Raw genomic sequence first — 17,806 nt, forward strand, 5'->3', positions numbered from 1 at the left:
TGGCTAGTCAAAAATAATTCTCTAAACAATTTTTTGATAATAAAATCTCTCGCAAGAATGCTAACACAAAAACGTGACATTAAATTCCTGTCACATACGTGGTACGTGAAAAAAAGAAACGAGATTATAATAATGAGTTGGTCGACAGTGTCTCTTGGTGAAGTGACTCACAACAACTGGATAAACAGAGACTCAGGAGAGTATCTGTGAGAGGAGGCGGGGCCACGGGGGAGCTGCGAGGGGGAGGCGCAGCCACGGGTAAGCTGGGGAAGACGCAGCCACGGGTAAGCTGGGGGAGACGCAACCCAGGGGAGCTTGGAAGGGGGGCTTAAGTCCCCAGATGCACACACGTATTTTTTTTTTATTAATGGCTAATTTTCATTGTATTGCACTGACCAGTGACCAGGAAAACAAGACGGCTGAAGAACTTTCATGAACATACTGACAATCATATGTTTAACGAGACGATTATTTTTTTCAGCATCATGCGTTTTTTAAGCCACCCAGATTAAAATCTTGGATTAAGCCCCTACTTTGAAATCCTGGATTAATCCCTTGTCAGTGTTGCCACCCCGTGTATTGGTATTTACTGTATCGTCCGTTAGCGGTCTTATAGCAGAGATATTACGCACGACTCAATGCTGCCCGGCCTGTGTCAGGGTGCCTGAGGGCTCCATAGATCAGGTCAGTTCAAACCCAGGAGCTCTGGCGTGTGGAAGTGGCTGCAACTATCTCTATACATATTCCCTACTACATTAAATTGCAGAATTGGAATCGTCCATTCGTCCTGTTTGTCTAGGGTGAACCTCAACACGCCCAGACCAGGATATTAAACCCATTCCCGCAGATTGAAATCCTGGATTAAGCCCCCAGATTGAAATCCTGGATTAAGCCCCCAGATTGAAATCCTGGATTAAGCCCCCAGATTGAAATCCTGGATTAAGCCCCCAGATTGAAATCCTAGATTAAGCCTCCAGATTGAAATCCTGGATTAAGCCTCCAGCTTGAAATCCTGGATTAAGCCCCCAGATTGAAATCCTGGATTGAGCCTCCAGATTGAAATCCTGGATTAAGCCCCCAGATTGAAATCCTGGATTAACCCCCCAGATTGAAATCCTGGATTAAACCCCCAGATTGAAATCCTGGATTAAGTAACATGATAAGAACATCTAATTCAGGTACTGTATTCTGTAAGAGTAACATAAGAACATCTAATTCAGGTACTGTATTCTGTATGAGAATAACATAGTGGGAACATTCGTAATGTGTGACTACACTGTTATATACGATAATTAAGTGTCGGAACACCCTACTGAAATATTTTAAAATAGAATGTACAATGTAAGGACTCTATATACAAGAACGATGTAAGGTAGCATGAAGATGCACGTTGTAACAGTGCTGTATACAATTAATAGTCTGTGACATGGTAGAATAATTCTGACAAAAGCTACAAATGTTTCTGAAATGCCACGGAATTTCCTGGCGGTGTTTACACAAGCCTCGTCAGCTGCTAGGCTTCTCGTGGACAGATATTAACATACAAATGCAATTTGTGGTTCTGGTAGTGCAAAGACTCTGGTTACACTAGAAGAGGGAGGGAATAAGAGTGGCTAGAAGGAAGGGCATGAAAGTGGAATAAGACTTAAGAGGAGCTAGGAGGAGGGAGTTATAAAGAAAACAGAAAGAGGAATGAGGAAGAGAGATTAGTCTGTTTAAGAAAAGGGAAGTTTAACCGAGAGATAAAGCAAGGAGGAACAGTCAGGATAGACTATCTCTTCAAAAATTGTGCCTTGAAGTTGATGAAGGGCTCTTGCGAAATTGTGTCGGAGCTACCTTCCCTTTCCTCGCATTAAACCTGATTTCTCCCGCCCCTCTCATTTTCATACTAGTAAGACGCTTTTATATGTATATAGTAATATAATAACAATGAAAGTAGAGTGAGATGGGAGACTAAGAGGGAATTTGTTAGACTACATAAAGGCCTTCTTTGTAATTAATATTTTATAATATGTAAACCACACATTATAAGCTTTTCAAGGAAACAAACATTTTCATTTTCATCTATCCAATCTAGCCCTATAGGTAAGGTTATTAAATATTCTCGTAGTTTAATTCCAACTTTGAAAAAACGAATAGCTATATTATGAACATGAAAAAAGTCCCTTTAGGACAACCAGCAAAAAACATCGCCATATGCTTGCCTGGGATCCAGTTATAGTATTTTAGTGTGGAAGGTACACACGGGAAGTTGTACTGTTGGCAGTAGTGACACCCGTTAAAACCCTACTTGGCAGCAGTGGCACCCATTATACCACTCGTGGCAGGAGTCACCCCATTACAATGTTCTTGGCAGCAGTAACACCCATTACAGCACCTTTCGGCATTATTGACACCTATTCCAACACATTTTTTTTGTCAGTATTGGCACCTATTCCATCACTCTTGGTAATAGCGACACCCATTACATACTTCTTGAGTACTTTGTTGGTTCACCCCCCTCTACCCTGGGCCCTGTGGTGGGTCTTTCTGGGAATACCACAACTAGATAATTTGATTGGTACAAAGAAAGCCACTATCATGCCGGGACATTTCGAGAGAGAATGAGAGCAAAGCAAGAAAGCGTACGTAAGAGTATGCATATAGATTGTGTTCATTTGGAAGAGAGTAAACTTACGATTACGTACAGAGACAGAGACACAGAGAGAGAGACAGAGACAGAGAGAGAGACAGAGACAGAGAGACAGAGAGAGAATGCGAGGGGTAACATCCATGTTAAAAAAAAAATAGATTTATACCGCCGTGAAATAAATATACGGTTTGGCGAGCATTTCAAAGGATCCGTGACGGTTTATGGAGGTTTGAAGCAACTGATGTACTTCAAGTGAGAGTCAAGCATTTAGATGCTACTAATGCTGTTTTAAAAGGCGTCCGCTTTGTTCTCAAGCTTTTCTTTTATCGAGTTATTCGTTTCTTATTCTACTTGATATCATTTTTAGTTTATTTCTTTTTAATCCATTTTTACTATTTCGGATACTGAGGTAATGTCTTGAGACTTCTTTTATAACGCAGTTCATTTTGAAGTCATCCAACTCCCAGCTGATTGCTTGGTTTTTTATTGGAGGTTTAAATCCCATTAACTACGCTAGGGCCATTAAGTCAGAACAAACCATTAGACAAGAATACTATTATCTCTAAAATAGGGATTAAACTCTCAGCATATATACGCTCAGAGAAATACACCTCCCGGTGAATATATCCTGAGTTAATTTTAAAGCCCAGAGATGATACGGCTCTCTAGGCTGTCACCCACAACACTCAACTAACACCTAAGTACCAATTTACTAGTAGGTGAAGAGGGGCAACAGGTGTAAGAATCGTATTTGAGATTACTAAATTGCGTTTTACAATTCAAGTGTGGCGTATATTTACGTTTATTCAAATTTATGTATTCGAACTCTACCTAGCAGAGGCTTGTGTGTGTTACAAATAATTTAAATATGATAATAACTTTGTACAGGTAGTTGACAACAACATAATATGCTTAGAATACTATCTCGACTCCTCACGTGAATACAACAGAACCCAAGGGGGTGGTACTACATGGTTTTTGTGGAGTGGTGGGGTTTTGTTTGTCAGGAGAGGTGGGGGGTACAACTTTCTTGACGTTCGTCTTTATTACACGATGACCCCGATCTCTGGAGCTTTCGGTGATTTGACAAAGGTTTTCACCTTGTAGATACTGGCCTTGTAGATACTGGCCATGCAAATGCCGGCTTTATGGATACCAACGTTGTAGATAACGGACTTGTGGATACCGGTCTCATAAATACTGGCCTTGAAGATATCTGCTTTGTAGATACCAGCCTTGCGGATACCAGTCATGCAGATATCAGCCTTGCAGATACCGGAATTGTGGATACCTGCCTTCATGTTTGTAGCCTCCTCTCTGTATGTTTTGTTGACAGCCTCGTGGATTTTATCACGAGACAAATTTCTCGGCTGTCATTTGTTCTCACCTGATATTATGCTATCATGTTGTGCCACCCAGACCTGCCAGCCCAGCCACCACTAACGGCTGTTGAACAGCATTTGTCTGATGAAAAAACATGTGAATGATGCAGGTTTTAGATCTCTCACGTGTCTCTGCCAAGCTGATGTTTGCAACCTGTGTAATCGTCAGGTATGGGAGTGAACACACAGAATACAGAACAGGCTTTTGTTGGGACAACTTTCTGATGTGTAGAGCTTTATTAAGCTATGATTTGAGAAAGCTCTATCCTGAGTGAAACGTTTCAATTAAAGCTTGTTTTATATGTTTTTTTTTTTTAATATCCGTACAACTTGTGTACCATAAATTTTTGAACATGCTAAATTTTCTTGCATATTTCGATGTACTCCTTTTAGCCAGTCTAGGACGTGATTCCTAAACCCTGTGTGTATTCCCATGGTCATGCGCTGCCGTCCACAAGATGGATATATGGTGCACAATAAACTAGTCGTTTCGGTTGCAAAATCTAAATCTGAATGGTTTTATGTAATATCTCATCTCACTCGTCTGAAGTTCCTGCCAACCCTTTATCGCTGACACCACATTTCGCGGATTGGAAAACAAGTGTGTGCTTGATCCAGCGAGCCCGACAACTCCGTCTCACTGTACCTTCTCTGATGCTTCATATTGTCATCCACTTTCACCTCTTGTACACTACTCACGAAATTGTGTTAACACGATTACAAATAATGCCAGGAGTTTTAGGATTCGCTTGCCATGTGGTCAAATTCCACCCTGCCAGTCTGTTAACACACATGCCTTCTCTCTTAGATATCAAAGTGGAATGGCCACTTTGGTCTTATTTTTCCCTCTTAATATTTATTTCGTGCTCTTTTTTCCAATTCTTCTGTCCTTTTCTAAACTACCTCACCCCCCCCCTCCTTACCATGTACGGTGATCATTAATCTCGGATCATTAAAATATTTACATTCCATTTCTGTTTCATGTCAACGGTAGTATCTCTAAAACAGATTTATAATACAAAATGCCGTATCCCAACTATTAGAGATCACCACAGGAAAGAATTCAGAATGTTTCTCGGGACATGGGTGGCATACGCCCTTTATCCCCGGCGGCCTCCCAGGAGCCGTGTAAGTCATAACAGTATAAGATTTCAAATATTTCAGATGAGGGACGTTTTCATTGGCCGTATAAATGAAAAGGGGTGTAACTGTCAGATGTTACTAAGAATATAAAGTTAGCTGCTTGTTATTCTCGGTAAAAGTGACTCCAGGCGTCTGATGCATCATTACTTGACATAACAGTTGTCTGTTCCACTGTACTCACAGAGGTCACGACAGACGGTGACCCATTTGTAGTATCTAATGCTTATAATAACCATAATTTTTAAAGGGAGTGGACCGGTAAGCCAGCGGAAGGCCTCGGTCAGAAGACCAAAAGTTCAAGTAACGGATCATGTGACTAAGATCCCTGTCAGGGAACACTTGTCCTGTTTCCTAACAAACCTTACCTAACCTAACCTACCTGGAGTCTACTTGGAGGGCATTCCGGGGATCAACGCCCCCGCGGCCCGGTCCACAACCAGGCCTCCCGGTGGATCAGGGTCTGATCAACGAGGCTGTTACTGCTGGCCGCGCGCAATCCAACGTACGAACCACAGCCCGGCTGATCCGGCACCGTCTATAGGTATCTGTCCAGCTCCCTCTTGAAGACAACCAGGGGCCTTCCCGTAATGCCCCTTATTGCTGATGGGAGGCTGTTGAACAGTCTTATGCCCCGGAAACTTATTGTGTTTTCTCTTAGTGTACCAGTGACGCCCCTACTTTTCACTGGGGGTATGTTGCATCGCCTGCCAAGTCTTTTGCTTTCGTATGGAGTGATTGCTGTGTGCATATTAGGGACCAGCCCCTCCAGAATCTTCCAGGTGTAGATTATGATGTATCTCTCTCGCCTGCGCTCTAGTGAGTACAAGTCAAGTGCCTCCAGGCGCTCCCAGTAGTTAGTGTTTGATGGAACTTATACGTGCAGTAAAGGTTCTCTGTACATTCTCTAGCTCTGCAATTTCACCTGCCTTGAATGGGGATGTTAATGTTCAGCAGTATTCCAGCCTATTCACTATTCACATTACTTTTCCGCTCTATTGTGTGATTGGAGTTTGTAGTATACTCACTCCTAGTTATTATTTCCTCCAGTTTTCCATAACGGAGTGGTTGGAATTTGTCTTCATTGAACATCATATTGTTCTCTGTTGCCCATTGGAAAACTTGGTTTATATCTTCTTGGAGCTTTACCGTGTCCTCGATGGATGACTCTCATGCAGATCCTAGTATCGTTTGCAAAAGATGATACAGTGCTGTGGTTTACATCTCTGTCTGATATGAGAATAAGGAACAGGATAGGTGCGAGTACTGTATCTTGTGGGACAGAGCTCTTCACTATGGCAGCATCTGATTTAACTCCGTTTACCACTGCTCTTTGTGTGCGATTGGTTAGAAAGTTGTGCAAGACAGGTACACAATACCGACAAGATGAAAGTTAAGACACTTGTGCAACATCTGGTTATCTTTATTGTAGACGTTTCGCTATCCAGTGGCTTTATCAATACAGATTCTAGGACATAATAAGAAAACAGAAGAACTATATACAAAAGACGAGGTAATCAGTCCCTCAGCCTTGGAGGTGGTGTTTAGAGCACCGTGGTTGTAGAGATTCTCTACAACCACGGTGCTCTAAACACCACCTCCAAGGCTGAGGGACTGATTACCTCATCTTTTGTATACTTTTTGTATCTTTTGTTCTTCTGTTTTCTTATTATGTCCAAGAATCTGTATTGATAAAGCCACTGGATGGCGAAACGTTTACAATAAAGATAACCAGATGTTGCACAAGTGTCTTAACTAACTGGTTAGAAAGTTGAAGATCCATCTGCCTACTTTGCCGGTTATCCCTTTAGCACGCATTTTGTGTGCTATTACACCATGGTTGCACTTGCCAAAGGCTTTCGCAAAGTCTGTGTATACTACATCCGCATTCTGTTAGTTTTCAAGTGCATCTAGGACCATATCATGGTTGTCAAGCAGTTGCGAAAGGCAGGAGCGACCTGCTCTGAAACCATGTTGCCCTGGGTTGTACAATTTTTGGGAGTCCAGATGGTTTGCTATCCTGCTTCTTAGAACTCTTTCAAAGATTTTTATGATGTGAGACGTTAAAGCTATTGGTCTTTAGTTCTTAGCTACTGCTTTGCTGCCACCTTTATGGAGTGGGGCTATATCTGTTGTTTTTAGTGACTGTGGAACCTCGCCTGTGTCTAAGCTCCTTCTCCATAGCATACTTAGGGCCCGTGAGAGGGGTTTCTTGCAGTTTTTAATGAACACCGAGTTCCACGAGTCTGGGCCTGGGGCTGAGTGCATGGGCGTGTCGTCGATGGTTTTCTCAAAGTCTAGTGGAGTTAGGGTTATGTCATAAATCTGGCCTACATTGGCAGGGTTTTGAGGCTCATTCATGAAAAAATTGTTTGGATTGTCTATCTTTAAACTGGTTAGTGGCTCGCTGAACGCTGAGTCATACTGCAATTTCAGTATCTCGCTCATTTCTTTGTTGTCGTCTGTGTAGGATCCGTCTTGAATGAGCAGGAGCCCTATACTAGAAGTGGTTTTTGACTTGTTTTTGGCATATGAAAAGAAATGTTTCGAATTTCTTTCAATTTCATTAATCGCTTTTAGCTCTTGTCTCTTTTGAATCCTGTATGAGTCCTTTAACTTCAGCTCAATATTTTCCACTTCCCTGGTTAGCACTTCCTTCCGTGTATCAGATAATCTGGCGTTCTCGAGGAGCTCAATGATTCTTCGTCTTCTCCTGTAGAGGGAGCATCTCTCTCCACTTTACTACTACTTTTTTTTTTGTCTTATAGGAATATACCTTGAACATACTTCAGCTACCAGGAGGGTGATCTTTTCGAGGCATTGGTTAGGGTCCATGTAATTTAAGATATCCTCCCAGCATGTTTCATTTGGGGCATAGTTTACCTGATCCCAGATGATGTTCTTGTTGTTGAAGTTGAATTTGGTAAAGGTACCCTCATAACTGTATGCATCTTGCCGATCAGGACTCCTGTGCATGCAAGTCTGGACTTCGATTAGATTGTGATCAGAATTTGTTGTTTTTGATATTGTTATATTCCTTACCAGGTCCTCATTATTTGTGAAAATAAGGTCCAGTGTGTTCTCCAGTCTTGTTGGCTCCACTATCTGCTGACTTAGGGTGTGTTTGTTGCAGAAATTCAGCAGCTCCTGCGTGTGTGACCATTCATCTGAGCTACCTCCAGGGAATATTTCTGCTACGACATTATTTGCTATATTCTTCCATTTTGTGTGTCTTAGATTGAAGTTACCATGCAGCAAGATGTTTGGGGATGGGGCTGGAAAGTTATCCAGACAGGAGTCAATTTTTGACAGTTGTTCTTTGAACTGTTGGGAAGTTGCATCCGGTGGCTTATATACAAGTACAATGACTAAGTTTTGGTTCTCGATTTTTATTGTCAAAATTTCAGCTACATCATTTGTGGTGTTCAGTATCTCTGTGCAAATGAGAGAGACTTCGACATACAGGCCAACTCCCCCCCCCCTTGTTGCCTGTTCTTTCTGTTGCATGATGTGTTGTATGGGGTGTGCGCCTCCTGGTCCCTTTTAGATGATATGCTGTGCAATTGATATTGTAACATTGTTTTTCAAGGACTGAAGACTGACACATCTCAGGGTGGAAGTATCTGCAAGAGGTAGAACGACACACTCCCCTAGACAGGAGGTCACGGCATTTTTTGGGATGCTCAAAGTTGAATGCCCCATTCGTTTTCCCTGATATTCCGTGTTTACAGATGCCCCAAACATAGTATTTGCACCATTTTATTTTTAGCTGGGTACAATTCGTGCTGGATGTATTCTTAATTTGTGCTGGCCCTAGAGCTGCACTACAGTCCTTCATAGCCAAACCAGAGACACCACCATCTGTTGTCATGGCACCAACATTTTTCCTGGAAGGGGATTCCCCGACTACATCTGTACTAGAGGCTATGACTGTGATGGCTGCAGAAGAGTCTACCCCAGAGGAGGGCTCCTCTACTACATCTGTACTAGGGGCTATGGCGTTGGTGGCTGTGGAGGAGTCTTTAACTGAATCCGGATTTTCACAATGGCTGGAGGCTGGGTCTGGGTCAGCCCTAAGGCTGGGGACTGAGCTAGCTGTTGTTTTTGTTTCCTGTGTTTTTTCCAGTGTGTATCTGCTTATTTTTGGGTCAGTTGTTGTAGACTGGGCATTCTCTGTTAGGCTTTACTCTTCTCCTATCTTCCCATGCTCAATATATATTCCAGGTATACTATTCAATAGTTCCTCCTTTTTTTCGTGTTTATTGTTTATTAACCTCCTGAGTGCTTTCCTGATATCTGTTCATAGTTCCACATCCCTGCTGCAGATCCAGAAACACCTATCTAGATAAATGTCATTTTTGGTTGCAGTGTTTATTCTTGCACAGGTAACATTATGTTTTGAAAAGCAAAGGTTGCATGTGATTCTAGATTTTTTCCCATGAGCCTTTTCACATGTCCCACAGGTATACTGTACTGCCATCCTGCTTGTATCCTATTTGCAACTGAGTACCTCAAGAACCTGATCTTCACTTTACCATTCAGCTCTGCACGCAGGTGTGGGTGTTATAGGTCACTGCATGGGTATGTGGGATGTAATTAGTATGGAGACTTATTACACATTAAAAACTTTTATGATGTATGACATCATATATCATACATCCCATAGCATCTTATTTCTGTCATGATCACTGCTGTTTATCTTGTCCTGGGCAGTTATATGTAGTGGTGGTGGCTGGGTTTCGGTGATGAAAGGTAGTTCGGTGGTCAGGGGTATAGGTGCCGGGGGGGGTGAGGACCATCCCCGCTGGTTGGGGTGTCGGAGGAGGAGGGTGGCGAGAGGATTTGGTGGCGGTTTATCCTTTTCCATTATCTAATCACTGCATGTTCACTGTTTCCCTGCACATCGATCCACTGTCTCTTATTTTATTACTTATACTATGGCTTAATAACCATCCAGTTTGTATCCCCACGTCTCCACTTTGCTCAATGTACTGTGCAAAGACATTAAATAAATAAATAAATAAATAAATAGGTGGGTCCGTGGTATGGATGCCAGCAGGGGGCTGGCAGCTAGGTGTCTCCTGACTCGGGTCTTCGTCAAGTGATGACGATCCCTCACAGTGGTTGAGCACTAAGGATGTGTCTCAGGACACGGGACAGTGCTCAGAGTTGTTTCGGTACCTAGACGCAAGAGTTTGTCAGTGGTGACCCATTCAGTGGGTCACTACCGGCCACAGGATGGATACGATTTGTACAATAAACTTACATCTAGCCTTCACAGGATGAATAAATGTGCGTAGGAGTGGTGAGTAATGTAGGAGAAATATAAGTAATATAGAATAATGAACAGTATACTGTGAAAGAGTGGTGAGTAAGAAGAGTGTGGGGTAGGTTAATTAGATTAGCTGAGTCAGTTTCTCCCACACAAAGCTGCTGGATTACTGTAAGGGGATAGTGTCTGGGGGGTAAAGTAAGGTAAGAGATGAGTAATACAGTAATGCAGCCCATCCTCTTAAACACAAACATAATGACACTGATGAAAACAGTCAAACAAGTGACTGTTGGCGTCACCTTTAACAGTTAAACTATGACTTTGGTAAGGTTTGTTAGGAAACAGTACAAGTGTTTCCTGACGCGGGCCTTAGTTTTCCTGACGCGGGTCTTAGTCATATGATGACCCATAGTTGGAGCTTTTGATTATCTGACAGAGGCCTTCCGCTGGCTTACCAGTCCATCCCTTTTAAAATTAGGATTATATATGATATGAGAAATTTGATTGTTACCGTAGCCTCGCACAGCGGCTGCCTGTTTTCTGTTCGCTTGGTAGACTATTTTTTTTTTTCTTATAGCTTTTCCGTTGTGGTATGTGATAATTTATTATCCCCTGAAGGAAGGGGCTTTTGATCTAAGGAATTGGATCTGTGCTCCAGTTCCCGGAATTGAGCCTTAATACCTTCCATTCCCCCCTCCCACAGGCGCTGTATAATCCCTACGGGTTTAGCGCTCCCCCATGATAATAATAATATATATTCATTTTTTTCTGTGGACATAGGACAGCCTACCTGGAGGTTACCTGGAGGTTATTCCGGGGATCAACGCCCCCGCGGCCCGGTCCATGACCAGGCCTCCCGATGGATCAGGGCCTGATCAACTAGGCTGTTACTGCTGGCCGCACGCAGTCCAACGTACGAGCCACAGCCCGGCTGATCCGGCACTGACTTTAGGTATCTGTCCAGCTCTCTCTTGAAAGCAGCCAGGGGTTTATTGGCAATTCCCCTAATGCTTGATGGGAGGCTGTTGAACAGTTTTGGGCCCCGGACACTTATGGTGTTTTCCCTAGTGTACCAATGGCGCCCCTACTTTTTATTGGGGGCATTTTGCATCGCCTGCCCAGTCTTTTACTTTCGTAGGGAGTGATTTCTGTGTGCGGATTTGGGACCATTCCTTCCAAGATTTTCCAAGTGTAGATTATGATATATCTCTCTCTCCTGCGTTCCAACGAGTACAAGTCAAGTGCTTCCAAGCGTTCCCAGTAGTTAAGGTGCTTGACAGAACTTATACGTGCAGTAAAGGAACTCTGTACACTCTCTAGATCTGCGATTTCACCTGCTTTGAATGGAGATGTTAATGTACAGCAGTATTCCAGCCTAGAGAGAAGTGATTTGAAAAGGATCATCATGGGCTTGGCATCTCTCGTTTTAAAAGTTCTCATTATCCATCCTATCATTTTCTTTGCACGTGTGATCGTGGCACTGTTGTGATCCTTGAAAGTGAGATCCTCAGACATTACTACTCCCAGGTCCCTTACATTATTTTTCTGCTCTATTGTATGGCCGGAGTCAGTAGTCCTAACCTGATCTAATTTAACTTTTCCCAATTTAGAAATTTACAGTAAACCGAATGTGAAGCAGTGACATTGTTGCCAGGAAGATAGGTTGAATAATGGAGTTTGAGAGAGAGAGAGAGAGAGAGAGAGAGAGAGAGAGAGAGGGAGGGAAGGAAGGGAGGGAGGGAGGAAGGAACGGAGAGGGAGTGTGAAAGGAAAAGTAATACGAGAAGGGAAAGAATGAGAGGAGGAATGGATTATGGGAGGGATCATGAGAAAGGAGTAAGAGGGCGGGAGGAAGGGAATTACGAGAAAAGAGGTAAGTAGACAGAAGGGTCGTAGAGAGTAAGTTGGTAATTAGGTTCAGAGGGAGATAAAGCAGCAGCAAAGTAGTAGATTAGTAGAGAGGCAGAAAGGTAGATTGACGGACGATAATGACACAAGCTACTGAAAAGGCGTCAGGTCCTAAAACGGGAGCTGGCCCTCAGAGAGAAGTGGATGGAGGGCCAAGTGGACCGCCAAGTGGAGCAGCTCTAGGCAGAAGTGCTCTCAAGTGGCCCTCAGTGTAAATATTAAGACTGTCAAAGGCAGTAAGGATGGAAGCGGTGTGCTGATGGGATAAGGGAAATACACCTGCGGGTGACTCCATAGTGCAAGCAAGCAGATCAACAGCAGCAGTGACTGGGATAAGAGGAGAGGAGGAAAGACGTGGGTAAGAGAGTAAGATAAAGGAAAGACGGATGTAAGAGGACAGGTGGGAAAATGGGGAGGATAAGAGGATTGCAGGAGAGGAGGAAAAACGCGGTTAAGAAAGAAGTAAATTCTTAGAGACGAGGATATATAGGTAATAAGATAATGCCATGATCTACTTCTTGAAGCAATGCATAGACCCTTGCATTACCCCCCTCCCCCTTTCCTCCTTCCCCCTTCCTCGTTCCTCCTGATGTAGAATCCTGACCAATATTTACAAGCTTTGCTAACCATTTTTCCATTTCTAGAGGCTCTTCTTACATTCATTTTCAAAAGATTCATGAATTTTTTTTAACACACACACACACCCCGGCCTGACGACACTGGAGGACAGGAGGGTTAGGGGAGACATGATAACGACATACAAAATACTGCGTGGAATAGATAAGGTGGACAGAGACAGGATGTTCCAGAGATAGGACACAGAAACAAGGGGTCACAATTGGAAGCTAAAGACTCAGACGAGTTAGAGGGATGTTAGGAAGTATTTCTTCAGTCATAGAGTCGTCAGGAAGTGGAATAGTTTGGGAAGCGATGTAGTGGAGGCAGAATCCATACGTAGTTTTAATTAAGACGAGGTATGATAAAGCTCGTGGAGCAGGGAGAGAGAGGACCTAGTAGCGACCAGTGAAGAGGCGGGGCCAGGAGCTATGACTCGACCGCTGCAACCACAAATAGGTGAGAACACACACACATTATTTATATATATATATATATATATATATATATATATATATATATATATATATATATATATATATATATATATATATATATACGCACTAAGATCACGGTAAACAGGTGATTTTAAAATATGCAAAAACAACCACTGTGAAAGAGTAGTGAAATTCCAAGCGCTTTCGTGACTACTCACATTGTCAAGGAACTATGAAAGTAATACATCAAAGGAAGGCAATTAAAGGGCTTAGACCACACCTCACAGTCAACTCCCACAACAAAGAAACACCTGACGCGGGACAATACGTATGAATTCGTATAAATTATCCAAATGGCTTGTTGACATTTTGAGCCCTATTGTTGGTAAAATTTCTAACTTCAATGTTAAAAACAACTTAGATTTAGTTGATAAATTAAGCTCCTTGACTGACTTAAATTATTTTAACATGGTTAGTTTTGATGTTACTTCCTTGTTTACGAAAGTTCCTGTTGATGATTTATTAAGTTTCTTATCTGAAGAACTCGTTAATTATGATTTACCATTGCCAGTTCCTACTATCATTAAACTTATTAAACTTTGCATTGTTGATGCAAAATTTGTATTTAATGATAAGTTTTACACTCAGAAGTTTGGTATGGCAATGGGAAATCCTCTTTCACCTGTTCTTAGTAACCTATACAGGGAATTTTTTGAAACAAGATTGCTTAACACAATCCTCCATAATAGAGCAAAATGGTTCAGATATGTCGATGATATTTTGTCTTATGCCCAAGAATGTAGATATACACCATTTCCTTGGAAAATTAAATAGCTTAGCCCATTCTATAAACTTTACTGTTGAGTTTGAGGAAAATAACTCATTGCCTTTTCTAGATGTTTTAATTATTAAGAGTAATAATGAATTCAAATTTAAAATTTACAGAAAACCTACAAATAACTGTTCCTATGTACACTATTATTCTTCCCATCAAGATAAAGTTCAACTGTCTGTTTTCTCATCAATGTTTTTGAGAGCTTTGCGTATTTGTTCATAGATGAAAAAATATCCAAAATTTATGAAATAGCCAATGATCTGAAATGATTTAAAATTGCTAGAAATACTTTTACAACCCGAAAAGGGACAACCAACCTTATTCAACTAAAAATATGTTGGTTCTCCCTTACCATGAAAACTTGGTTGATATGCCTTCTCTTCTTAAGACTTTTAATATTAAAGTTGTATTTAAAAATCTTGATACAGTAAAAAAAACTTTTGATAAAGAAATCCCCCCCAAATGCTGACGGATGTGTCTATAAGATTCCTTGTAAAATTTGCGATAAAGTTTATTACGGTCAAACTGGTAAAAATCTCGAACTTAGATTAAAACAACATAAATATATCATTAGAACTGGACAAGATTCCAATGCTCTATTTATTCATGTGAGAGACTTTAACCATCCAATTGATTATCAAAAAGTTGAGAAAGTTGTTTCAAGCAAGTCCATGGTTGACAGAAATATAATTGAATCTTGTTTCATAAAAAACAGTTTTGAAAATAATGTGAATATTTCCTTAGGTTTGTATAAATTAGATTCATTTATAATTAATAAAATTTGGTTAGAGTTTAATAATACATTGGACAAATAATAAACCTTATTTCTTGGGTAGAATGATTTGTTGGTGGGTTGTAGTGAGGACCTGTCTAGTTGGACCAGCGGACCTACTGCAGTGTTCCTCTTTTCGTATGAGTCCGGTATTGTCCCGCGTCAGGTGTCTCTTTGTTGTGGGAGTTGACTGTGAGGTGTGGTCTAAGCCCTTTAATTGCCTTCCTTTGATGTATTACTTTCATAGTTCCTTGACAATGTGAGCTACCATTCAGCTCCCTCCCCTGTGGTTATTTTGCATCTTGTGTCGCTCGTTCGCGATTATTGCATATATAATACAAACAAACAATCTGGAGAGGCAGCAAGGGTATGACTGATGGTTGATATATTTTAATTCTTCTGATTAGTCTTATAGCACATAATTAGCTTTATATCATGAGTCTTTATTAACTGTGAGTGTTATCACCAGGAATGTTGGAGTCGGTGTCACAGAAGTGGTGGCACGGCTGGGAGGATACAGGTCAACCTTCCCTGGCCAGTGACCAGGTCAACATCACAGCCGTGCTGGGTCACAGTGTCACCCTGCCGTGTCGGGTCACCAACCTCAGGGACAGAACGGTGAGTACACTCACTACTGATCAGGCCCTGATCCACTGGGAGGCCTGGTCGTGGACCGGGCCGCGGGAGCGTTGATCCCCAGAATACACTCCAGGAAGATTGAGACAACGGTGATGCCGTGACAACCATACGTTACATTATTATTATTATTATAACCTCTGTCTACCTACCTAGGGTCAACCTGGAGGGTATTCCGGGGATCAACGCCCTCGCGGCCCGGTAATTCCTAAAATAGGAACTAAAGTTAACTCTCAGCACATATGCATTGACACAAATACACTTCACGGTGTTTATATACTGCGATGTTATTTTATTACCGAAAATAAGATATACATTTGAAGCAACTATCTAGATGGTAACTTCTGTGGGGCCAGGTTCCTAGGTCTTTCGTGTATCCATATACTCTTACGCTACCATCCAGGAGATGGATGTATAGTGCACAAAAAAACTAGCCACTTCGGCTCTTGTTACCAAGAATTGCAGGAACACTTTGTTTCAAACCTAATTACCTCTCATTCCCCAGACGCTGCATGACCCTTACAGGTTCAGAACTTCCCCACGGATACAATATCTGTTGACCTTTGTTTCATTTTTAAGTAAGTCTCAGGGTTTAACGTGTGTTAGCTTTTGTGTGTCAACACTGTGGATATGGAAGCATTCATAGCAATAATGTGTGGGTGTCGAGCCATGTTGGTGGTCATAGTTTTATCTTGCATCTTTATTTCTTATAGACGAGGTGACACATTGATGACTTTGTCGCTGTTTGGTGGTGGTGTTGGCAGCCTCATCTACCAGATCGCTGCCAAAGACGCTAAAGTGGTTTGGTATCCAGTTGATCACCACCCGTCGGTCATGTCAATGTAGTTCTTGGATTTTTACCCTCTGGTTATGGTTGTTTTAATGCTCTGGTCGAGTGTGTGTGTGTGTGTGTGTATGGATGTTTGCAGGGCTTTGTGTATGTCTGCATTGCGGAACGCCCATGGATAACTCTTCAGGTAGCCGGTAAGTTCCCCATGATAATGACTGTTCCTGCAGGCTCTAAGTACTATTTCACTATATAAAAGGTCACACTGGCTGGTTTGATGCAGGCTTCGATAGCTGTATACACATTTATCTCAGTTAATCACGATTCAGCTTTGCTTTCTTTCCCTTGATATGTACAGTACAAAATATTGCCAAGTGGCGAGTATATTCAGAGTTGCCCTTAGATTCTGACTCAGTTTCAGGGAATTGCTTGACTGACATTTATTAGATTCTGGTCTCCCGGGCTCTCTTTAAGTTGTAAATGGAGGGTGCCATTTGCTGGTTACTTATGGAGTCTGCTACTCGATTAAGTAACTTATTCCTGTCGCATATTTCTTTGTCATATACTTCCTTATCTTGTTCTGAAGTTCTTATGTACTTGGTATGCAGGAAGGTAAGTATCTTTGCTAGCAGGCTGGTGCCCAGGCTGTGTTATCTTTTTCTCCAGTGAGACTAACCTAGACACCATATGAGGTTCAAGAACCTAGTCTTTTAGAAGAATTTTGAAGAAAAAGGTTTTGTATATGAAAATAATATTTAGGATAAGTTGACGTGTTATATTAAATTACAGCTGACAGCACCATTGAACAGTGCCATAAAGCTATTTATGCTTATAAATTTGTCCTGTAGACATTAGGCCCAAGTTACTGTTAACTGACTGATAGCATGTTGTAGCTGCTCCCATCCCTAGAGAATTTCCCTAAGCTACTGGCCTGCATGCTTATGCTTTTAACCACTTGGGTATCCCTGTAATAAAATGCATTTAACCATAACTGAGGTCTACCCTGCTAGTGATTGAGGTGCAAACACGCGAGCAATGATGGTGGGTATTCTAGAAGTGACTTGATGGTGAATACCTAGAATGTCTTTAAAACATTGTAACATATGATTGCTCCACCCACTTCCACTGCCTCTACGGCTATCATTGGCTAACATACGATTGCCCCGCCCACTTCCGCTACTTCTAAGGCTCTCATTGGCCAACAAATTATTGTTACGCACACTTCCACTGCCTCTACAGCTTTCATTGGCTATAATGTCGAATCTTCACCCTCTCAGGGCTGCCTCTTGGGTTAGCCTGGTTAATGTTTCTCTTATCTCAGTGGCGGCCTGAGTAAACACATGATAATCTCTCACTCACGCTCGTAAATACTCTAACAGCGACATATTCT

General features: G+C 41.9%; 1 protein-coding gene across 6 annotated transcripts in view; it reads left to right on the top strand.

The window, feature by feature from the left end:
• The window catches only part of LOC128684676 (uncharacterized), a 170,949-nt gene that overhangs the window by 79,731 nt on the left and 73,412 nt on the right, over positions 1-17,806 (top strand). For all 6 annotated transcript variants that reach the window (XM_070100862.1, XM_070100834.1, XM_070100857.1 and 3 more), the window contains one exon: positions 15,463-15,611. In XM_070100862.1, coding sequence (XP_069956963.1) covers positions 15,463-15,611 — 149 coding nt within the window. The remainder of the gene's footprint in view (positions 1-15,462; positions 15,612-17,806) is intronic.

The sequence above is a fragment of the Cherax quadricarinatus genome, chromosome 5 (assembly GCF_038502225.1).
Source record: "Cherax quadricarinatus isolate ZL_2023a chromosome 5, ASM3850222v1, whole genome shotgun sequence".
Lineage (NCBI taxonomy): Eukaryota > Metazoa > Arthropoda > Malacostraca > Decapoda > Parastacidae > Cherax > Cherax quadricarinatus.